The sequence below is a fragment of the Ambystoma mexicanum genome, chromosome 8, assembly GCF_040938575.1.
Source record: "Ambystoma mexicanum isolate Mex_15411 chromosome 8, UKY_AmexF1_1, whole genome shotgun sequence".
Taxonomy (NCBI): Eukaryota; Metazoa; Chordata; class Amphibia; order Caudata; family Ambystomatidae; genus Ambystoma; species Ambystoma mexicanum.
The window spans coordinates 1,598,701,201-1,598,726,400 of NC_090929.1; the positions used below are offsets into that span (position 1 = coordinate 1,598,701,201).

The following is a 25,200-nucleotide window of genomic DNA, read 5'->3' on the forward strand; positions in this document are numbered from 1 at the left end:
TGGGCGATAGTTAGCTGGACAGGAAGGATCAGCTGGAGGTTTCTTGAGAGTATGCACAAGGGAGTGTTTCAGAGGGGAGGGGAAGGATCCTGAGGAAAAGGAATGGTTACAGAAATCGGCAAGGGCTGGAGCGAGGGTGTCAATGTGGTCCTTGATGGTTTTAGAGGAGCAGGGATGAACCTGTTTTGACGAGGCTTTCATAGATCGGACTTGTCTAGTGACTTTATTGGGTGAGAAAAGGGGAAAGGAAGAGAAGGAGGGAGGGGGTGGTTAAGGGATGGTGAGCAAGCGCAGAGTGAGGGGGAATAGAGGGGGAGGTGAGGAGAGGGAGGACAAGATGTCCTTGGTTTTTGAGAGAGAGTGAGAGGCAAGGTCGTTGCAGAGAGCTTGGTAGGTAAGGGGGAGGGAAAGAGACTGCAGCAGGGTTGGCAAGCTCCTTGCAGATTTTGAAGAGTTCAGCCAAGTTGTTAGATGCCGCAGAGACACGGGCTTGAATGGGGGCTCTCTTCTTGGTGAGGACAGAGAGTCGGTATTGCCTTTGGAGCAGGCGGCATGCCAGTTTGTCAGAGCATGAGCAAGAAGACGTCCATTTCCTCTCAGCCGCCCTACACTTAAGTTTAAGTGTAGCTAGGTCTGAATCATACCAGGAATTACACTTTGCTTTGGACTTCAAGCGGATCCTCATAACAGGGGCAAGAACATCAAGAGTACCAGAAATGGAAGAGTAGAGAAGGGAAATGGTTGTGTCTGGGTGTGATTCAGCCAGAGGAGGAGGAGGAGGGGGGGAGAAGGTGGCAGCGAAAGCCTCAACTGACACACTCTTCATAGGTTGGATGTCCAAGAAGATAGGTGGCAGTGTTGGGGTGAACTTGGCTTGAGGGGACGAAAGTGAGAGATGGGAGGAGAGAAGGCAGTGGTCACTCCAGGAGAGAGGAGTGGTCAGAGGGATAGAGAGGGGGAGGCCAGAAGAGATCAGGACATCAAGGGTGTGTCCTGCAGAGTGTGTGGCGCCAGAGGGGAGGATAGAGAGGGAGAAGGAATCGCAAAGGTCGCAAAAAAGCAGGGATGAGGGACCGGGGGGCAGGGGGGAATCAAGTTTAGTGGTAGCGGGCAGGAGGGAGGAGGCGAGGTTGGACCACTCAAAAAGAAAAGAGGTGATTGGCCCAAGGGGCCGGTAGAGAGGTTTGTTCCGAGTCTTTGACAGTGACTCCTAAATGAAGGAATTCCCTGTTGCCACACCTAGCAGCTCCCAAAAAATCATGGTGCATTTTTTTTGGTCCGTTGTTCAGGCTGCACTGGTTGAGCACACTGCCATGAAATTCTGATTGTTTCAGTCCGTGAAAAATGTACCGTTTTGGTATTTAAACAGCAATTTACAATGGATTATGAAACCTGTTTTCTCCTAATAATGTGACACTTCTACATTTGTTGAGCACACGAAAAGTATCTTAGTTTGAGGAGCTATGCATATAGTGAAGTGTGATTGTTTTTTTAATGTTGATTGCAAGATTTGTATTTATTTTGTGCTTGTATTTATTTGAAGAACATGGATGTCACTTTCGATCAGAAAAGACGTAGAGATCTTGGCACTCTCCCTGTAGCGTGACAGGATAGCTTGGAAAGCTATGCCACAAAGCTACACCATGCGTCCTAAAGTTACTGTCTTAAGCAAAGTCTCTGGGTTTTTTACGTGATAAAACAAAACTCTAGCTGCTCCGTCTAACACGAGAAGTGGCATTGTGAACTTTAATTATGATCCCTGGGTCTTTGTACCCCAATATCGCTTAGCCCTAATATATATATATGCGCGTTAACCAATGCAGGCTGTTGATTTGATGGATGTAGTTGCCATTTCAATCTTAATGTGTGTATTTTTTTCACAGTAGCAAGGTCATAGATTTTGGAGTTTTGTTTCGGAAAACCGACCTAAGTATTGTATTTTCCCTCAAACTTGAGTCGCCTGCTTTGTGTAACTGTGTGGATGGAAGGCACAGGTATGTGTGGTTAGATTAATCAGCTGGGATCTCGAGCCTCTGTTTCTAACATGTTTTCTTGTCTCTCTTCTGGTTTCCAGAAAAGGTCACGGATCGCCTACAGTGACGAGGTGCGCAATGAACTCCTTGGGGACGATGGGACTTCTTCAGAGAGTCAGGTATGATGCCAACTGCAAAGCCCCGGTGGTGGGGGGTGCGGGGGTCACAGGGGGGTCACCAGCCCACTGGGCTTCTCAGGCTGCTCACTAACCGCCTTAGCAGCAAGTCTTGCGGAAGTGATGCTGTTTAATGCAAAGCTGGGGCTTTAATCAACTTCAGGCCTCTGCGCCGAGCGCTTTCATTTAACCCTTTGCAGTGAGGCCGCTCGCTGTGATGGCCGCAGCCTTGCTTTTCTTCTGGCCTTCATATTAGTCGATGTATACTGTTTGCAGACAGAACCCCCGTCTTCCGCACATAGACTTGCAAAGAGAACAGAAAATGCACGAGGCCGCTTTGAGGAAAACACAGCATTGTTAAATGAATGCTGTTTGTGGAGCAACCCGGAGCGAGACCTTTAGATGAAGGCGCAACCCGTATGGTCAAGTAGGCTGTCATTTCTTTCCCTTTTGACAAGATACGTCATTTAGAAAGGGCAACGCAGTTTACATGCCTGATTGTGCTAAAGAAGTGCATGTTACAATTACACTAAAGTGCTTTTTGGTCGTGCAGTTCCAATGGGCGCGTGAGGTTTTGTAAAGTTGCTGTCTGCACTTAAATGGACGGCATAATCGAACGCGAACCCTAACTCGTCTAGTACGCACACAAGCACCCTAAGCACACAATAGGTCACCCTGAATGCAAAACAATAGAGATTCTAATCTAGGAATATTACAATTCTGCTTTTCCCCCACATTTGTGTGCCACGATGTGGGTGTATGAAAACTTCCATCGTTTTGCCCCTATTCGATGAATTACACCTGTTTTGTCTTTGGTATAAAACATCGGTATGACTGTCATCGCTAGGATATTTTTTGTAACCTTTCCCACTGAATTCCTAGCATTGTTATTTTATACTTAATGGTGTAACCATTGTAAATCAGTTGGGGAGGGGGGTGTGTAGGTAAAGCCTCGGTTATTTATTTTGAATATAATGGTTCACTAACATAGTAACGTAGGATTCCATCTGCTGTAGTGAATTCACCCCTATGCTAATCGTTTCCAGGTTGTTCCTTAGGGTCTGAATACGTCTCGCTCTGTGTGTTAGTATTTCATTTTTTTAATACAGATTAGCACAAGATCTCTAGATTGACCATGCATCCAGACAGCTGGGTGGAAGAAAGGCTGCCCTGGAAAGTCAGAGCCATGAGCAGTGCAGAGAGGCTGACGTCCATACTTAAGGCCTCAAAATATCCTTAGCTGTTGGGTTCATGTCAATTAATGCTGGACAATTCTAGAGTGCAGTAATGCAGAGTTCTGTACATTTGTCTGGTACAGTAGCCTTGACGTGGCATATTTGATATATGGCCAACAGGAAGAAGCAAACCACAAGGGGCCGCAACCTTTGGCTCTACAGATGTTTTACACTACAACCCCAATCAGGCTTATTCAGGATATAGTCTTTAGGGCATCACGGGAGTTGTAGTCCATCATCTGAAAAGACACAGACTGCAGAAACTTGGTCTATAAAATGGAAATCTTGGAACCCTTAATACTGCAGCTGACTTGTGATTCTTCTCAGTAACTATGAGAATGAATTGCAGGTCCTTAGCAAAGCCTTGGGCGTAATGTGTAAAAAGATGGCGTGTATTCTTTTTCTGTCCCACTGAAATTAAGATTCCCTGTCGATACTGTCAGCAGACAGCAGCTAGAAGCCCAAATAAAAGTACTGTTTCTTTAAGGGAGGTGTACCCAGCCGAGTGGAGCACACACATTCAGAGGGAACAAGATAATGCTATACTTGATCCAAACGAATGATTCCATCTACGTGAAAGTCCCTTATGAACATAGCAGAAGTGCCCGTTTGGATCCTGGTTTTAATTCCCATTTATTTCGGGTTTACAGTCAGTAGATGTGCTTGACGTGTCCATGTACATTTACCAAACCTTTTGGGGGAAAAAAGCACAACACCCCTGGCAGATTGATTCTAATTTGACTGCCAAGCGTGTGTGAAGTTGGGAAGAATTTTTTAGTGAATCGTTACTCCGAACTGCGTTAGTGTACGTATTTAACATTATTGAGACCTTTTGAATTGAACAAAGTAGCTAGCTGTGTGCCCAGAGTTTCAGCTAATCGGCAGACCTGCCATTTTACTCTTTAAAATCAGGAACGAACGTGCAACAAATAAACCTGTGGGCGTGTGTGGCCCTTTATGCCACGTGTACGATCTGGTGTCACAATAGTGTGAGTGGCATGTGCAGCGTCTTCCACTAAGATAATTTACAGATTTGAGGAATATAAGAGGTTTATTCTCCATAGATTAAAAAAAATAAGCCTTTTACTCCCAACTTCTCAAAGTAGAGAGTAACATACTCTTAACTCAAGTTCTTATCTGGAGCCCTGCGTGTATATTCAGTTATTTGCTGGAATATCATCGGTCCAGTGGTCATTGACTGTCCATGCGCAAGGCAAAAAGGGCCTCTGATCCGCCTGACTTTTTAAGGATATCATTTCCTGGTAGCAAGGCTCAGCCTTTTTCTGGTCCAGTAAGATTTACACAGCTGTTGGACTTGTTCTCGCCCAGTTGAAATCAGTTATTTTAGCCCCTAATGTATTAATAATTTATCCATTGGTGTAAAAGAATATATCCTTTCCACATCCATATGTGTGTGTTCTGCATTGTATTCCAAGACTTCCTTATATCCTTGGAGCAAAAAACTATTTTCAACAAGATGTCGAAGGTTTGTTAACCGAGTCCTCGTGCAAAAAAATCATTTAAACGAAAATATTGTGCATGCACAACTGTACCTATATTTCTGCTTACATATACAATATTTGTTTACAAATGCATCTTTGTAAGCTGTTCAGATGAGTAACTGAACGTTTCTGCAAAGACATAGCAACTCCATGCTGACTGCAAACTTTTGATTGTGCTTGATTCGGCCTTGCTGCGCATAAAGTATGCCAGACTTCCGCTACAGTGCAGGGGGGTGAAGGCGGTCAATTTAATTCCAAGAGATCTGAAGAAGGTCGGTATCATTTCATATAGCCCTGACAGAGCAGATCATTACCAGACACAAATCTCTTCGTTACATGCCGAGGGTTTATAGCAAAATAAATAGAGCGCCATCATAAGTTCAGAAAATTGTGTGTTCGACCCACGATAATGTGCAAAGGGCATTTAATAGAGTTCAGCATTTACTCGTTATCTGTATGCGGGCAGAGCTGGCAGTGGTGTTATCAGGTTCTTTTTCTTAATAATTTGGTCGTTTTCGCGGTCACATGACTCACTTCAGACACACGCGTGCTTGGCGGCGTGTTTTTTATTTTTAGTCCCAGCAGAAGGCTCCGCCACTAGAGGCTTTGCCGGTTCAAACTAGCCGAAACCAGATTTTTCAGGCTACAAAGGGCCAGATTGTCTCATGCATTAAATTCAGCGATGAAAAAAAAAATCGTTGTCCTCCCTAAAAATGATGCTGGTTATGTTGACCTAAAACCTAGGATGTGCCATAAATGTTAATGTAGTTGGCTATTGACAAAATGGGAATCTGTTTTAAAAATCTCAAAATCCAACTGCCATTGCTTTGCTTCCAGCCTTTGTTGATGGTAGAAAATACAGCTTGCCTTGATTTCAATGGCTCTCCAAAGCGAGCATTTAGAGAGAAAAGCGCAGATACCTTGCCTAGTTACAAATCCTGCAGCAGGCTTAAAATCGCTCATGCAGCACAAACAAGATAGAGCAGTTTTGTTTCGGATTCATTGAGAAGGGGCAAAAAAAGCGCAACAAATGTGGAGAATCATCCAGCACCCATTGACGCCGGGAGTGCAGCTCTTCCCATGCTGGTGGAATGGCGGAGGAGGAGTCTTAAACTTTGCCCCCTTAAGTATCGTCGTGGGTGGAAGAAAGGCTGCCCTGGAAAGGCAATGATAACTTCGATCAAGGCCCAGATGTGCGGTGCCCTTCCCTTCTGAGTCTTGACATTTTCCTTTTTCAGGGGACTCTGGGGGGGAAAGTGTGGACTAGAGTGCTGTAGGGTCCAGGCAAGATGCTTCGCCAGCCTTAGCCAAGCGCTCACATAACCTTGGACGCTCATTGTTTTTTTTTTTGTAGCGATGCTGCATGCGAATAGGTCTTTGTCTCCTGTAGATATATTTGAGGGCAACACTACTTTATTTTTTAATCTAGGTGAAAGACCCGTTTTATCGGATGATAACTTGGAAGAGTTGAAGAAACTGTTGTGCTTTTTGATTGAAAGCAGTCGACCTCCAAGAATCGCATGAGTAAACCAGCCTGCCAATTGCAGGCCCAAAATCTAAACCTGGTCATTGCATTTCCTCAGTTGCATGATTTTTATGCCAGGTGCCAACTGCACAAGCACTCTGAAGACACAGACATATTGTAAATGGAGCAAGAGAAAGACACATCACTAGTTTTCTGTAACATGTGATACATGCAAATATATATTTGAAAAAACAATAACTCCGCAGCCAGTGTCTTTATGAAGCCCACGATGAAGCAATCCTAATATATCTTTTAATTGTACATTTGTGCCTCACAGTACCTTTGCTAGGTAAGAAAATAAATAAAACACCCGACGAGCCATTGATCTAGTTTAACTGCAAAGTGATGCAACATTACAAAAAAAAATAAGACATTTGAGAGCTGCTGTAATTTCTGAGCGAGGTCCTCGGTTATTAAGACATGCACGCCTTCTCTGTCTCTCTACACGTGATGAACTGAACTTCACACGTGTGACTAAATTAATAAATATGTTGCACCGCCCCCTGGATGAACAGTATTACATGTTAAAGTGGCTGCAGTAAGCAGCCTTTTGTTCAAACGGGGTAGGTCAGAGCTGTTCAATAATTTTGAAATGGCCGATATTTTTGGTACGTGAAGCTGTCATTGCTTTTAAAGCAAAGGACCTCCTAAAACGCGTCTCTTTACGTGTACTATCTGAGGGGAGGCAAGCAGGAGACGGGCTGCTTCTCTAGCTAATAGACACCCACAAAGTCCTTGCACACGGTATTTGATGGTGGTGCCTCAGATGTGCTTTAAAAGAGAATGTGGCACTTTCTTCTTTTGTTTTGTGACAGTGTGAGAAAGTGATCTTTACTCGCTCCACACACTGCGCATGTTGTCTGCGTTTAGCTCCTTTTAATGTGCTTGTCTGTGATTTCTAAATGCTAAGCATGTAAACAGATAAATTGTCAATGTTAATTCTGTACCCTGTCACAACTGATCTTTCTTTCCTGCCATTTCTTTTCTTTTTATCTTTTTTTTTCTGTGCGCTCGTGTTGCAGTTGATAAAATTACAAGAAGAGGTGAGTGCTTTCTAGCTTTTGGACGGCTGCCTTTCCCTTTCTAACTGATTTTTCCCAGCCTAAAGGTGTTTTGTTTCCTTCACTTGTTACGCTGACGTCTATGCAGGGGAGGAGAAGAAATTACTAATGACTGTGTAGCGCATTTCCATTTCTTATATGTATATATATATATATACATACAGGTTCTGTATGTCAACCAATGCTTTATTGCTATTAGTTCACATTGCGCTGAAGTGTTTGTCTATTATATACATAGAATCATTGAATTTGGCAGTCGCTCTTAAATGAAAAGACGAGTTGTTCTATTTATTCCTTCCTGCAGCCTGCCTTGCACGCTTTGGCGCCCTCATCGGAGACCACGGCGTCGTTTCCCAGCCCTTTGGAGCCCATTATTCAACACTGCTTCCTCCTCCTTCTCTCCAATTATTTGTGTCGTCATTTTTTGGAAAGGGAATGCACTTTGTGTTGGTCCCTAGCATAGACTTCAGAATTGGATGAGAAAGATGGATTATTAGTAATTTAAAATATTTACATTTTGTAAGAATTCTAGTTCAATTTGCATTAATACCACCACATAATGAAAATTCATTATTTTGAGTTTTAAAAACCAGTGTTCAATTACTTTTAGGGGGAAAAGGGTCAAAAGTGGAAATTATTGATGGATAGCCAAATATGGGCAAGCCCTCCCTGCGTAACCTGCGATTTTTGTTTATTTGCTCCCAATTGATGAACTGTTCTTAAATATCTGGAAAATTGAGTCGGAATTGCGAGGATTTAATAGCCACAAAAATTGTTTTGTTTAGCGGTACTAATAGGAAAACCCGCAGAAGTCGCACAGCTGCAATATGATCAATTGTTACTAATGAATGCATACATTTTCAAATGGCACAAAAGGCAGGTGAAACGCATGCCTGTGGATGCTGCCTGATCTGTGTATATGCATTGCAGCCATTGATTACGTATCCATCTGGTGCTCATCACAGTGTAGCTGAGTGGAGGTTTTAGAGCAGCCCGTCTATATAGGTCAACGGTAGAAGCCCCCCATTCTATGCCCCAATCGCAAGGTCTGCGGTTCTAATCCGGGAGGTAAAGCCAACAGCCTTTCACCCTCCACAGGTTCTGTAAGCACCAAATCTGTTATATTATGTGACACATTTAGTGACTAATCCTGCTTTTGACCGTGTCTAATCGTATTCTGTTTCCCTGGTTCAGAACCGCAGCATATAATGTATTCCTTAGGCTCCAGTGGCGAGGAATGCTACCATTTATATTTCTTGACTTCTTTTTTGGGGGGTCCTTTTTCGAAGACGGGAATGCTGCAAAAGCACAATACATGTGTGGTGCGGGGCGGAGGCAATAGAACAAAAGTACATTTGGTGTAAGGCTGCAAGTTTGAGTACAATGATGGAGGTGTTTCTGCATTTTATACAAGCTGTAGAAGGTTGCTGAGGAATGCCATGGCCTGCACTTTTTGTGATCTTTTACAGACATATTATGCTGAGAGGTACATTATTCTTTGTATTATCATTCTGATACCCATTTTTAAATACAATTATAATTTTACTGATACATATGCCCTGCAAACGTCGAATATACACACGAACAGCAGTGTTTTGGAAATGTATTTGTGTTTCTAATCACTATTCCTTCAATCTAAATGTGAATGCGTGACAATGGTGGCCTCAATCAACATGTAATGGATATGCATTGGTCTCAGTGGTATCACCAGTTTTATGAAACACATATATTCCTAGCCCCTATACAGCATTTATTTCCCGTGGAGAGTAACAATGGTGCAGCACCACGTTTATGCTCTGGCACACCGGTTAGCTACTATTTCATCCATAATCTTGATCCATACAATTCAGGAAGTTATTCCAGATATTAGTTCCTATCCTGCCTTTTGTGGTCTTCTGTTTTGGGGAAGTTTAAGAAGATAAAAGTAGAAAAAAAAAATCCACAAAAGCTTTCGTTTTTGCCAGAGTCCCTAGCTCCAGCAAAGCCAGTGCCATAGTCTTTTAATCACCAGGAAAGCAAACCAGTCTACCTTCCTGCAGTGTGCTCTTTAAGATCCACTAAAAGTCCCAGTGAATACATGGAATGGAGTATCTGTACACATGATTTCATGAATTGAGTGCGTCCCAGCTAACCTTGGTTTACAATTTAAACATTCCAGGACACCTTTTCCGTATGTTCAAAGGTCGATTGGCACCTGGGGCAAGAACTTGAATGTGTTTGCAAGTTAACAGGCGTCTATCATACTGTTTATGAATTTTACTTGTAACAGTCGGTCTGGCATATACTGTTGGCTTGTAAACTGAATGAAAAGATTTTTCATCCATCTGTGGAACACTGTTCAGTTTGCTGGCCCACTCCTCCCTAATCTGCATTTGTACCCTCTGAATTTCTGCCAGCATGGATAGATCTATAGTTGCTTATCTCTTGCACAAGGTGTCACCATGAAGCGGCAATATAAGCATGGTTTGGAAGGTAGTGATGCATGTCCCCATGGTCTTAGCCATATGCCGTGGAGTTGACAATATGCCACGAACTGCACTCCCTATGCCATTCTCATATGCATCAAACAGAAGGATGCCAGAAAGGTTGGTTTGTCCGTAGTGACCTTCAGTATCCCCATGAATCCACACACACCCCACACTTCCTGAGACTGGGTGTCCTCTTCCCCCAATGTTTCCTCCCATGGTTGCTTGCAAATCCCTTGCTGCCAAATTGCCTGCCCTCTCCCATTGTTATCTCCCTGCTCCCCTGTGTCGGTTTCCCTCGCTGTGTCCTCCCCTTTATGACTGTAAAGCGCTGGGTTGCTTCCTGAAGCTAGGTCCACACTCAAATACCCTAATAATGATTATAGTCCTGTTACCCCAAACTCTTCCACGATTCCCAAAACTGGCTTTGTGTAGTTTAGCTTGGAATTTAGTAAGTTGTTCAAAATCTTCTAGTGCGTAGGGAACCTTTTAACCGCCTGCAGCATATCCACATGTGGGGGGGGGCGGCGAGGATGTCCACTACTGGCCAGTACACCACCTGCTGTGGCTGCGAGTCTAGTAATAAAACTCAGAATTGTGTGCTGCCTGAACTGCAATAAGTGTGACCAATTTAATGCTGTGTCACTTGTCTGGACATATACAATCCAGAACCAGGCTCCGGAGTGGGATCCAAAGCACCTGAAAGATTGCCTTGCCATACTTTAGAATATGTAAAGGAAGAGTGCCCAACTTCAGTAGGCCTATCCATCCCATCATTGATAGCAGAACCCCTTTGAAAAGACCCTATTTCTGAATGGGTTGCATTGGCCTTGCACATTCTGTATGATCATTGATGAAGTGGTCTATCTGCCTTTATCCATGGAAGATGGTGATTTAGTTTGCGAGTGTTTGTCTGGCTACAGGAAGCCAGTGGAGTTCCCGCAGGGCTGGCGTGATACGATTTCTTTTCTCCGTACGATGCAGGAGAGGCTGCTGCATTTTGAATCTACTGTAGTTTAATGATCGACAATTCTTCATCAAATTACATATTCTGCAACTGCCGTTTCGACCAATTGTTGAAAATCACGTTTTTCTTTGACCATGGCACTTGTTTCTTCATCGGGGCAGTCGTGTCTAGTGGACCTTCTGTTCTAGTTTTCCAGGGCTCTGATGGATCCACGTTCTAGATGAATCCTTCGTTACCAACGTCAAAGCGCTTCCTGTGGAATAACTGTTTCTGCCTGGTTAAGATTCTGAGTCAGCCGTAAGGATATCAAGCTGATTAACATCACGGGGTGGCCAGATTAAAGCCAGAACTGGACGCTGCTCTCCATTGCCCTAAGTAAGCCAATATCATGCCCAGCCTCACTTTTGGTATGTGCTGATACTGCCACTTGTTCTCAGCACACCGAGCACAGGCTGACCACACACTCAGTCACCATTTAATCATTGGCTGGAGGGCACTACAAAATATTGAAGTAAAAGTGTAGTGAACCTGGATTTTTTTTCTTGGAGAATGTTATAGTAACAGCTAATATTAAGACATGTATTAATTTCCTTAAACATACAGGCAATGTCCCTAACCTTTTGCTAGTTCTATTAGAAATAAAGTCTATAAAACTGTGTGGGGGGGCGGGGGGCAAAACCTTTAAAGGGGCATTGTTTATTGTCGTGGTTCAGCCATAGTTGAGGAAAGCAGAGTAAATGCAATTGGTGTGTAATAATCTGTTGTGTTTTGTGACATTTCTTCGCGGTAGACCTAGTATTTAATAGCATTGCAACCCACTACTTTACCTGCTTAAAGTTGCGTTCTACCCAATTACTCCACACTTCAGGTTTTCCATTGTTGCTTTCATGAGAAAAAAACTTGTTTCTCCTATTAAATGCTTTTAGTTCTTCGGCTGTGTAAAATGGACGTCTTTATCTAGAATAACAAACCTGAGGCCTGTGAATGGTGTGGCCACTCTAGCTTTTGCCGCTCTGCTGGCACGTCCGCGACATGAAAAGGCTTCACTATCTGGTCCTCCTTGTCATATGGACACTGGGAGGGGTTTGCCGCAAACACATACCTGGAGGCTGTGCAGTCTACAACAGGCATACCTCCAAACAGCATAGTCTGCAAACAAAGAGCTGCAATGAGTCCTGATCATGGAGTTTTGAAAGACTGGGGAGCAGCTTTGGTGAACCCGACGAGAAGCCCACGTACTGCAGCTTGGAGATGCATGGACTCGAAAGAACAGTGGGACTTACGCTTGACTTAAAATGTTTGTGGATCTTTTAACGCCCCAGACAGAGCGCAGAGCCAACATGTGCAATTAATCCTTAGAAGCAGAGCTATATACCATTCTGTGCATCTGAGAAGATGATGGGGAAGAACTTGAGTGATGGCTAGACAGAGGCATGAGTGGGGACCTACGGTTGAAACCAAACTGGGTGCTACATCCCTGAGGGTGCTAGGCAAAAGGCACAAGTAGCTGGGAGCTATAACCCTGGAAGACAGTGTGCGAACTGCAGAGTGAGATGGGCACCATATTCCTGTAAGGCAGTGTGCTCTACATAGCAAGCTGGGTGCGACATAGTAAAGGCTTCGTAGGGAGTGGGTGCTATATCATTGGATAACGAGTTAGGAATGAGCAAGGTGTTTTATCGCTGGGATCAAGAAGCCGCTGGGCTCTGTCACCCTGAAATTGAGATGGAAAGCAGTGTGTGCTTGGCGCTGTATCCCAGAGAACGATAGCAAAGCTAGGGGAGTGCTGTATAACTGGGTGGAGGCGCATTCCCCAGTTGCAAGCATTCCTGTATACCTGACCTTAATGCTGAGAAAAATGAAATCCCTTTTGGTTTCTGGGTCCCCCAAAATCCAATGGATTGCCCCACAAACCTGACTTTAACAATACACTTCTATATATTGATAACTGTTGTCACATGTGTTGATCGCCACAGTATGTGTTCACACAACCAGCTCTAATCTACATTCTCAGTTAGCTAATTCACACGCAGGTATAAACTGCAGTTGCAATATATCAAATTCTGTCTCCCAAGTGAAGTAGTATAGTTTTCATTTCATCCATTTTATTTTTTTACGTCCCAACCATGACTTGTGCTGCACTTTTTTTGGAGAGAATTTATAGCAGCTGTGTCACCTAATCTGTCACATAAAGCAGCATGCGATCAGTGTAATCAGATGACGTTGCATCGTGGACTAGGTTACAGGCTATTTTCATTGAGAGTGTGATGGACAGACCCGATATATATTGCAGGCAAGAGCTGCCATCAGAGACGTGGGACGAGCAAGCTGCTGGATTAAAGAGTTGCTCATGTTTCACAGCTAGTAATGGTACACTGTACAACCTTGTACTAGGGTCCTGGCTAAGGGATCACCATTGGAGTGCTCTCATTATAGCTTGTGGGATGGTCTCTCACCAATACTTTGTTGGCTGCACTGAATGGATTTCAGTCACAGATCGGAAGCCTTCCTAGGAGGAGGCCATGAATGCCCCATGAGGTCTGTGAACCCTGGAGGCACACAGTCTCTGTGCATTCAGGGAAGCAGAGAGGGCTAAACCGGAACTTCAGTGGTAAGACTAGTAGGCGAAATAGAAGCATAAAATATGGAAGTGTGAAAAACCAGAGTGTTTCATAACCTAATCCCCAGGGATCACCTACTCAGGTGGCCAGGGAAAGGCCATCGCTTTTGGATCCCGACCCTTGGGTGGACAAGCAAGGGAGGATCAGATGGGTAGAGGGTTATCAGGGAGTAGAAGCACCCAATGGGGAGACAAAGTATCCCCCTTTTTCCATGACCCCTCTAACCCCTATCCCTGCTTAGTTTATGGGAGACTACATCTCCCATAATTCCTCCCCATGTTACATTGGCAACAATACTGAGCCGAGGAGGATGAGGAATAAAGTCAGGCAAATTACCTCCACTGACTTGCAATGGCTCTGAAATGCTTATTTTATTATGTCTATAGATTCAATATTCTGAGTGATATACCACTCATATCACACCCCTTATGCAAATACCCCGGGTCACAATGGACCAGGAATCAGGCTGGTTGGTAAAGGTAGAATTTATTTATTTCAAATCAAACATATACTTTTAATAGGTAGCAGCAATCCCCAATGTAGTGACAATAGATAAAAGGGTATGTAATGCACTTAAATTCTCTCTTTAGCAACACAAAAGGAAAATACCAGAAAAAACACTTTTGGCTTGTTTGGAAATATAGCACTTAAGTTAGGATTTCCCCCTGCAATATTCCTCAACCCACAAATAAACAATTCTAAATAGATATAAGGAGGCAGCAGGTAATCCGGAATAAGGACTGATGAACAGAATTCAAATCTAACCTTCCCTCCCCAAAAGAGAGAAAAACGGATTTGAAATCTTACACTTTAAAATGTCATTCATAAATGGCTGGGTGAAACAATGAATGTGGCAAAAATCCTTAATTCAATGCAAACCTCTATGGGAGCAACATGAGAAAGATACTAACAATAATGAGCAGTAGTTTGAGCAAAAGTTAACACTTTGAATCTGAATGGAAGGTTGAAAATAGTTCAGAACAGAAATCACACGTGTAAAACTGTGGATTCCCGCCTAAAATTAACCAAACGGTTTTTAAGAAAAACGGGTGCAATGTACTGATTTGGAGTGCAGTGTTTGGATTGGGATGTAGCTATAGGTCGTAGCTAGAGACTTAATTTCAACTCAGTAGTATAGCTATTAAACTGAGTAAGATATGCAACGTTGAATGAGAGGTGTTTTTAGAAAAATCGGATAGTGAAAACAGAAAAGAAACTCAGTTTGGACAATAAAATATTTACTATAGTTTTACTCTGACTAGAGCATTCCGGCTAGAATACCAAGGAGGGACAAAGTAAACTCTGGAGTTGATTCATGACTTCAACACCAAATCCCCAGTGCTCGCCCCGGCGCAACCAGTCGGATCACTCGAAGTAGGGTGGATAACTTAAGATTTACACAATATAAAAACGACTAAAGAAATGGCGCTTAGCAAAATAAGACAGGAGAGCAATAAGGATTCTGACAATGTTACAAGTTATTACGGTAAGGATAGGATCGTTTAGAGATTGGGATGAGACAAGACAATGCAAAGTATGCTATAGTTTTCTATGCTTCCTATTAATGCTTATAGTCCACTTTAATTTAGGATTTTGGACTGTCGAGGGTTCTGGTCATCACACAGATCGGGTCTAATCAAGGACAGCTGGGCAACACGGGAGGGACAGGATCATCTGGACTGTTCTGGTCACTGGACTGGCCCTTCTGGTTACTGGAGGTCAGTTGGATGGCAAGTTTTTTTTCAGCAGGCATTTGTTTAGTAACAGCAAGCCAGCTGGATCAGAATACTTCTCTTGGGTTTTTGGGATTTTTAGGATTTGAGGGATAGCTAAAAAAAGGGTTCAGCAATGCATAGGCCTTGGCTTTGCAATGAAATCTGGAATCAGGATGAAGAAATCGGGAACAGGACGCCACGCAGGAAATCAGGAAGAAAGTCCGTAATCAGTGTCCCTGTGTGTTGTCAGGTTTCCTTATTTATCATGCCAAATGACATCACTAAAGTATATGACAGGGGCAGACTTGCTGAACACACCCATAATGCTAGGATTGGGCAAGAGCATAGTTTCCGCCTTGCTCTTCGCTGATTGGATCACAGAAAAGGATGGCATGTTTATGGTGTTACTTTTACAATGTCTAGAAATCTCCCCTAGCTCCTAGAACCAAAATCTAATTTTACCACAAATACATATTTATACAGTGATAACCTCTGAGAAAATCAGATGCCCAGATTACATATTTTGTGGGTCACACTTCAAGTCTGTGGGACCTGGTTTTGCCTTTCTGTTACATTTTGGCAATTTTAACCATGAAATATTTGGCCTAACATGTCCCAATTTTGTACATAGATGTGAATTTACCCCTGGGATGTATACAAAATGCTATGTGCACAATATCCATACTTTCCCCACAATCTGTCATTCTTTACAACTTCTGTTCTTTATGCAGTAGTAAGTTATACCATGTCTTCACAGAAAAAGCATAAAATTAGATTTAAAACTACCAACTTTCATATTTATCCTCATTCTTGCTGCAAAGTTAAATGTCTTGAAACTTTACTTACAAAATAGGCTTTTAAAACCAAAAGGAAGTCTATTGTCACTTATCAGTTTTTTTTCCCCCAACTGCAAGCAAATGTCAATTCCTTTGAAACAGGATGAGGGCTCTCTCTCTTGACTGAAGTTTACTGCCCCTCCCACTTGCCAGGTAAGTCTTAGCCTGCTATTGTCTCAGCCTGGGGCAAAGACGAATGTCTGATGAGCTGGGGAAGTCCCCCTTTGTCCTGGTATTTAAAGGCCTCCAAGCTAGCAATTAGCCTTTCCTGTGCCAGCAGTTTGAGGTGTCACCCTTTCTCAGGGCTAGCACTGTCAGAGCAGGTTTAAAAAAAAATAGTTTGCCAACTCAGCCTGGGTTTTAGCTTTTATTTTCTCATTTTACATCTTGACTTTAAACCTATAGGATTAAAACAGTTTATAGGAGTACGTTTACCAGCAAGTAATATTTTGACATTCCTAAATGAGCATGGCTTTACACAACAATGTATTTTTAAATAGGCTTTAAATAGCTCTTCATTTAGGAAAAAGCACATTTAACTTATTTCTTTAAATTCAGTTTTCATCTGCAGCAAATATACACTTCGTACAGCTCTAGTTCTTTCCTTGAGTGCTGGAGTTGTTTGCAGCATGGATACATGTATAAGGCATCTGTTTCGAGTCTTTCTCTTACATCCGATTCTTTAGATACACTTGAACAGTTTTAGCTGCGTTTCCCATGTAAAATGAAAACACAGTCCCTGGTTGCTTTTCCAAAGATACTGTTGACAGCTGTCACTCAAATGAGGCCCGGTTCCTCTGAGCCACAATGAATGATCCTGGGCATTGCAGGGCCTTTTTGATCACATTGGTTCAAGAGAAATGATGGGTTTAGCGCCAAAACAGCACTTTTAAGGTTGGGAAATTGTCATTTTATAGAGTCATTTTGGGTTTTTAGCACAATGATGCTGCCTCTTTCACTTCACGTTAAATGTTACAGAGCACACTGGCACATTCCCGCAGTGAGTACTCTGTTTTACCCCACCTGAAATGTGGGTGGTAGGGTAGTGCAGCCATTTTTGGTTGGAAAAACGCAGCTTAGAGAGCTTGGCGTGCACAGGAATCAGCACAGCCATTTTGTGCTGTTTCTTGCACCAATGCACCAAAGTGATGTTGCAAGGCACATTTGAGTGGGTCAAAATATCCCACAACGTAATCCTAACATGCCCGTTCAGGCGAATAAAAGGTGGCGCGCATAGGCACACTATGAGCAATGCTGGCTACGAGAAGGAACAGCTCTTTCGGTGCTGATGCAAACCAGCCGATGGAAGGCTAAGGGGCTGATCTGCAGTTACGAAGATCGAGAGAGAGCCAGCCGAGAATACCACACTTTGTGGTAGCTGCAAGCGTTCAAAGACTGAAACCGAGTGAGTGGAAGAAAAAAAACCTTCAAGGTACTTTAAAGCAGCCTGCGACCCTCCCAGGTGAACGACTGAGTTGGGGAGAAGCAGAGAAGGCATTGGAAACAGTCTTGACTGCTGCCTGAAGAGTGTTAATGAAAGAAGGCTGAGTAACACAACCATGAGTTATAAAAGGCAACAAAAGGAGGTTTGTGTTAAAAGCCAAAGTAACTAACTCAAAAGTTGAAGTTTGTGCTTATGCCGATAAAACGCATAATGGAAAGGACAATTGTTGAATTGTAAGGGGAATGGATACAAAGTAAGAGTGGTGCTGCCAGGCGAAATCATACATTCGAAAGTCTATGTGAAATGTTAGGAGTTGATTGGGTACCAAAGGCAAGAAAGGAATTGCGATCCCGAAAGAAAGTTGAATGAGTGAAAAACAAAGTTTGTGAACTCTGAATATGTCAAGAGGTCAAAGTATATGAAATTTGAAAGGGGCCAAGAAGGCATGCTAAAGAAAATAAGAAACTACAAATACGAAGAAGTATTGGTATTACATATGAATTTTGGAAAAGTCTAACCAAAGAGAATAAGAAACTACAAGTTCCAAGAGGAGGAAGATTGTGGCTTGTAGATTTATTGAAAGAGGTTGAAGTGGTCATGGACAGGTCTATGTAAAATCCTTGCAGTTTCAAAAGTCTTCGACAGTGAAAAGATGCATGAGACAAAAAATAGGTAAGGGAACCCCTACAAAGAGAAAGACAGACTCCTCAAGCCCGGCAGAGGGAAGCCTGTACAGTAAAGGTCAAAAGTGGAACTGTATGTTTATGACTAGGCGACAAACCCTAGGGAACTGATTGAACTACCAGAAGCTTAAAGCCCAAGCCTGAACTGTTAAATTGTACCGGTAAGCCAAAGTGTGTAAGACTGAAGGATCTGTGCCATCCACTTAATACTTTTTGGGAAACTCTCTTGACCTGGTGGTGCTGAGCGTAGGGAAGGTAGTTATTTAAAGCCATTCTGAAATTTCATTTGAGACACTATTTTCCTTTTGTATTCCCTTAACACATTTGTTATTTTTTGAAGGAGTGAAAGGTTAGGTTTTCTTAGTGTAGCCCTTTTTGTTTTGACTATACTGACTTGGACTGTTTGATATTTATTTAATGGTTGAGATTACTCCCATTCTAGATTTGGGGCCAGTTAGGAATTATACCAACCCAACCGAAAGGCCAAATAAAGGTTTCTAAACTTGTATCCATTGTGTCTGTCTCTACTATTGATAGAAGTCGGGGGGGTTGTGTGTAGTGAAACAGGCAGACTATACATACACAAACGCTTAAAAGGATTTTTTTTTAAATGATGCATCATTCTCTACTATGACAGTCTGTGTGTATCTATTGTTATAAAAAGGAACGTATGATCTTCCAGAGTCGTCTTGTCCTCTTTTCCACCCTTGTGAAAGGATCTCTGACAGGGACCTTTGTACTGTTCCTCTGAGATCAATGTAGACCATGGAGCTGTAGATTTCCCAGGTCCCCAAACATAAATCTTCCTCTCTGTGTTGAGGTTCTACCACCATCTCTCTACCCACAAATGTACAGAGTTTTCAGCTTCAGCAATTAAATTGATCATACCATAAGTAAAATGTATTGTGTGATGATGTGCCTGGTTTGGCCATGAGTGTGTGAGGAGACGCCAGCTTAGTCGCCATCCTACAGCTGTATAGTACCATTATATTTGTAATGTTTGCTGCTCGGGCAGGGTCTTTTTAAAGGTGCCTCTATTTTATTTTGATTTATTTAATTTTTACATTTATTTCAGTGCACAAATGCCTGAGGCATCTGGGGGGCTAGGTACAGTAAGGGCTTAATACAATTCATAGAGTACGAGAAAAGCATTAGGATTGTTGGTTGGTGGAAGCATACTCCTGCCTCACCTCATGGTACGGGGGGCTATATAAGGCATGCAGACAGTCTGTATACTTGTACCCATCTTGTCCTTATGCTAACAAAGCCTCACCTCATTGTACTGGGGGCTACATAAGGTATGGAGATAAGCAGATCATAAAAATGTCAAGGTAGGTGTCCTAGCAGCCAGGTAACATTGGAGTTTGAGAGACCCAGTAGGGGAGCCTAATGGCAAAGTTACAAGTGGGAAGCCTTGCGGCGGGTGTGGATCAGGTATTAAGGAAGGTAGGCCGTGTGGTATACACTAGTATATCAGCGCCAAGTGTAAATCGTGCGTACATTAGTAATACAAGCGCATGGGTAGGGAATGTGAGGCACCCTTAATGACATAGAGGAGGCCATGAATATATGGAGTAGGGCATCCTGAGCTACCGGGGGCACTTGAGTGGCAGTTTAGATCGTTCGCTAGGATTAAACGGGATCTGTAGGGGGGGGGAAGGTGCGGTCATAAGGTGGATCTGTAGGTAGGATGATGGTGCAAGAGGCCGTTGCGGGGAAGAGCAGGTGGCGAGATTTAACGCACAGTCCGGGATGAGGAACAGAGTGTATGTAGGGGGGGAACAGAGTGTATGTGGGGGTGGGGGGATTGGCCACTTTACATGGCCATAAAGGAATACTTGGGGATCCAGGCGGAATGATGATGGTTTATGGCTGGCCTTAAAATCAATAGGGAGATGGCGTGACATTGGTACCATGAATGGTGAGGGAGAGAGAGGGACACAGTTGGCTCAGGGGTGGATGGGTACAGGTAGTCAGATTGCACATAGGGCACGCGAGATGCTGACAGCCCATACCTTTAGTAAAAAGAGTAGCAAACCCGCGCAGCAGTAGGTTTTTCAGTGCAATCCGAATCTTCGTGAATAGCCAGCTGAAACGAAGCTTGTTTTTAGTGATGTCAGACCACCGGGAGGTGCAGGGTTGCAGAACCCTACTGATATGGGAAGCTATTTGTTGAGCACACATTTACCATTGCCGGTCTTTGTGCTGAATGATTGAGAAGACTTAATATGGCTTAGTAAAGAGCTTATGTCTTCAGGCTCCTTAGGAAAGGTTTGTGGTTGAGAGAGTCTGAGAGAAAGGGCGAAGTAGTATTGTGTGGTCAAGAGTGTCTGGCCAATACATGCAGTGTTTAGAAAAATGCCAGGCTAGCCATGATGTTGATGAATCTGTGCATTTTCTCCTTCAAGCAGGACCTGTGGTATCATGAAGGAGGCTCCAGGAAAGATAACTGACCTTAAATTGGACCTCTTTCTGACTGGAAACCTGTACAAGGAGCACCGATATGGCGATGTAAATAGTCTTGCTAGCCTGCACCGACTAGCATCCTGGTGGCCCCACTTGTGAAGTGTTTGAATGAGATGGGAATGCCCAGATACATGGGGCCTAATTACAAGTTTACCGGTCCGGCAAACTACGAGGTCTGTGAGCAGGTGCCTTTCCGCCCACCAGGTCAGACCTGGTGGGCGGTACAGCACCGGCACTGTTATTAATGGTGCATCTGTCCTCCCCATTCTCTTTGAGTCCTATGCGACTCAAATGGGAATGGGGAGTAATGTTTTCCGGTGCCCAGCAATGGGCAATTACCGGGACCGCCGGGCTGTAATGCCCTGGTAAGCCCCCAATTCCGGGCACTGCAAAAAATGACTCTGGCGGCAGCCGTGCTGGTATTTACCAGCACAGCTGCCGACGGACTCATGAGGCCCATGGTGTCCATATTATCAAGATGAGATGAAATAACTGCCGTGATTTTGGACATTTGAATGGGAGACCGAAGGGAAGAGGCGCTGGTTTAAGGCAAGGTAATGAAAGAAATGGGTATAACCAAGCTGATCTGAGGAGTCTGAGGCAATTTGATATCCCAATGAAAGCCCCGATTTCTAACTGAGGGAAATGAAGCTAGGTGTTTCGTCCATGTAAGGGGTGGTAAAAGTGGGGGGGGGAATATAGGCATCTGTGCCTAGCCCTCATCCCCCAATTACCAGCCTCTCTACTCTGCTTCAGTTGAGGTTGAGCCAACTGAAGCTCAGAGACCTCTGGGACCAGTATAGAAAGTTGGAAATTTGTGGCAGAGCCATACTTATCTCCATAGTCGCAGAAGGAACTGAGTGTCAGCCCTTCCGGTGTTAAAACAGGTGAGACCAGTGATGGGATAGACTTCTGTGGTAAAAGTGTAGTGGAGGAGGTGTGCACCACTAATGGACGCCACAACAACGTTGAAGGAAATTTGAACTGAACAAAGAAAAGGAAACTGCTAGGTTGTCACAAAATGACTACTGTTCTGCCAGAGTAAAGGGATGAGCAGTGGCCAAACCATCTTCTCTGCCCCATACTACTACTACTAAACCAGCAGTGATCCCTATCAGAAAGGTGAAACGGGCGCAGCCAGAAAGGTATACCTCCTTTGCCTTATGTGGCAGCGCAGACCTAGGGCAGGCTATACTTTTCAGGAGAGGGGAGTGAGCTGATAACAGGAGCAACCTTTACATTCATAGTGTAAAGATTAAAAAAAGTCCAATGAAGGTTACAAAAATATACTTCTAATCAAACTATAAAAATACAAATAACTAACTAAAACACAAGCATAAACTGACCCCTGCCAAGAAACACAGATTGCAAGCTGTTTTAAAGTAGCACGCTTGGTGGATGACCATGGGTATTCATGCACTCAATCTGCACAATGTCTATGTTCAAGAAGGTGTTTTGTAAGAAAAAGGCAGAGAAGGGGGGTTTAAGCCACTATGGTCCCAAAAGTGGACCAATGGGAAAGATTTCTGTTACCTTATCCCTTTTATCTTTAGGGCTCAAAAGCATTGAGCCAAGCTTTTTAGTATCAAACGAAGAGCAGGTAATGTCAGGTGGACTCGGGGGCAGAGAAGTGAAGGCAGGCTTTCACTGGCAAGCTGGCTCAGTTACTGCAGCAGAGGTGGCTTGGAGTTTTAAGAAGCTGGAGACCAGGCAGCAGTGTTGAGTTGGGGGATGCTAGAAGACATTGGGGGGTGGGGTTGAGTGTTGAGGTGACTCCAGTGGATCCTGTGCAGAAACATCACAGGTGCCCGTCTAGGTGGGTTGGAGATGCGGATGGGGAGGTATCACTTCCTTAGTTCTGTAGTTTCTCGGGAGTCCAAATCCATGAGGCTCCAGGAAAAGGGAGTCTTCCTACTGCACCCCCACTCCTGTGAGCTTGGCTGTCGCCTATACGGGTTCCTTCACCTCCAGTGATGGGGTCGTGGTCCCAGTGCATTCCCAGTGAGGCCTTGGTCCAATAGCGGGCACCCCTCACTGTTCGCTGGGGAGGGTTAGCGGACAAAATCTTGGATGCATTCTGTCCCCCCACTCTCCCCGTGCCCCCTGGGATAGACTTCTCTACCAGGGAGGTGAAGACGGAAGGCCTCCAAGGCAGCACAGGTTATGTGAATTCTTCTTTTGATGGTCCGACGAAGTAAAGAATGAGGGGGTGCCCCTCTCCTTTTAAAGGTAAGGTTCCACAGGGGGCTGGTCCAAAGCAAACCTCCTGTAAGGGGTCTAATCCCTGTTGCAAATAGTGCCAGTTACCTTATGACATCACAACCAGAGTGCCTTGCTTGCAGGAGACTGAGGGGACAGAAACGGGAAGAAAACCCCAACAGAAAGATGGCGGGGGCCGCTGGATTTTAATGTTTTATTGAGAAGCCTGCCTCAACACAGGGAGTCCCTTCCCTCCCCACTCAAGTGGTTATTGAACAAACTGTTAAACAGATTCTTTATTAGCCCTAGCTCAGACGCATATCATAACCCTTGGATTCCACTCCCCTGAGCTAGCCAAGAACCAGGCCGGTGTACTGGAAATATATTGGGATTTATTTAAATTAACAGCAATAGAAATTAGCACGAAAATATTGAAAACGCCACTTTATCGGTGGCACAACATAATCAACTTCGCTCAGCATAAATCAATCACACAAGTGAGTTGAACACACACAATTCTTTATAATTATAATTTATCAGTTTGTTTTTCAGGACACCCCACCCCTTGCTTTCTGTCTATCTTGGGAAGTCAGACAGAAAAATGTGAGTGCTTTGAGAGTTTTGAATTTCATACCCCTCCCTCCCTCTTTGACTGAAAGGCCTGTGTTGGGTCAGCCCGACACCAAGGATTACCCAATTAAATTATAGGCTATAGTTTTCAGCGCACACTTGGAAGTGAGCTTTGTTAATTTCGGATCTTAACCAAATTCACTGCGTAGTGTTAATTAAATTAATATGTTTGGTTACATAGGCTAAGGAGCTACACAGGTTTGTCCACCACCCTCTATAAAGGGAACAGATTCAAGACGAGCACAACCCCCCCACATATTTTGGTTTTCATGGGCTTAGTTCCTCTTACATAGCAAGCTTCTGTTTAAGGTTCAGGAAATCCAGCTGCATCTCAGGACACTCTGGAAAGATAGGTCGGGGGTCTGATCACTACACTCAAAGATGGCCTCCCACTCTCCACCACAGGATCCAGTCAGTTTTGAGGCCTCCCTAGAAATGGACAGCTCCACCCAGATGCACTCTCAGCAATCTCCTCTGGTGTCTCCTTACACTTGTCAGATGGTAAGTTTCAGTAGCCTTCCTTTCTTTCTCCTTTTTCTGTCACCTGGTTTTTGTGTGTCCCTCTGTCCTAGTGCAGTCCCCCTTATATAGCAGAAATAACATCACCAATTTTACAATCTTGGGGGTACCCTTCAATAATCCCTGCCAATAGTATTGGACAGATACTCCTCTCTACTCTCAACCCTGCCTCCAAGTCCGGATTAGTTTAGGGGTTTGGAGCAATATATGGCAATTGCTATTTGTAATTGCCTTTTTGTTCTCCTTTCATCTTTTTGGCAAAAACTAGTTCTATATCACAAAATAGTCCATAGGCACCCCTCTGAGAGAACGAACGCGGCCCATTGACCTTTTCTTTATGAAGGTACCCACTCTAGATTCCGAAGCCACACTTTAACTCACTGTACCTTTCGCAGATAGGTAAATATCCATTTGCAGATCAGTCTTTGTCCCGCCCACATGGGCAGTCCAGCACCAAAATGCTATGGAAATTACCTTCTGAACAAGAATACCAACAGTAGGTACATTCCCAAAGAACAGGTCAATGGGCCGTGTTCGTTCTCGCAGAGGGGCGCCTATGGACTATATTTTTGAGTTATATATCACAACTTTATTATTTTACTAGCAACTGCCATGCCAAACATATTTTCTGTTTTAGCTGATCATGGAGAATTCGATAAGCCACCAAATCCGTACGATGTCGCATGACCATGTGGCACCTTTCTGCCATTTCCATAAAAAGCACAGCATTTATGAATATGTAAGTTATTAAGCATATCCCTAATTTCATTTTCCACCCGCTCACCAACTCTTACATTTGAAACATGTTCAGATCAGCCAGAAACCTAGTCTAACTGGCCATTACAGTCCCCAGAGTCACAGGTAGATGCATTATATATCCCCCAACTCTCCTGGAAATTACATACACGTGTACCAAAAAGAAATCAATACACAGTATGGTTGCTGCAAATAGGCCTAAATGATAATAGTCCTTTTAAATTAATTGTGAATGTTCATGTTCAGCAAATGGGAGGTCTGCTTCATCCAGCGCAGCCATCTATCTCCCTGGCCCAGCCTGTGACCAGAGGTTTTTTATGAGTCTCTTTGAAGTTGGTAGTTTGCTCTTTGAAGTGGGTGCCCCATTTATACACATATTAGTCGTGCTCCAGCCAAAGGTGAATTTTCTTGAAGCCCCTGCTTCCAT

General features: G+C 43.7%; 1 protein-coding gene across 5 annotated transcripts in view; it reads left to right on the forward strand.

Moving 5' to 3' along the window:
* VTI1A (vesicle transport through interaction with t-SNAREs 1A) overlaps positions 1-25,200 on the forward strand; it is a 1,940,034-nt gene that overhangs the window by 645,897 nt on the left and 1,268,937 nt on the right. For 4 of the 5 annotated variants that reach the window (XM_069611796.1, XM_069611795.1, XM_069611794.1 and 1 more), the window contains exons 4-5: positions 2,075-2,152; positions 7,434-7,454. In XM_069611796.1, the coding sequence (XP_069467897.1) occupies positions 2,075-2,152; positions 7,434-7,454 (99 nt within the window). The remainder of the gene's footprint in view (positions 1-2,074; positions 2,153-7,433; positions 7,455-25,200) is intronic. The other variant, XM_069611793.1, reaches the window with a different exon arrangement.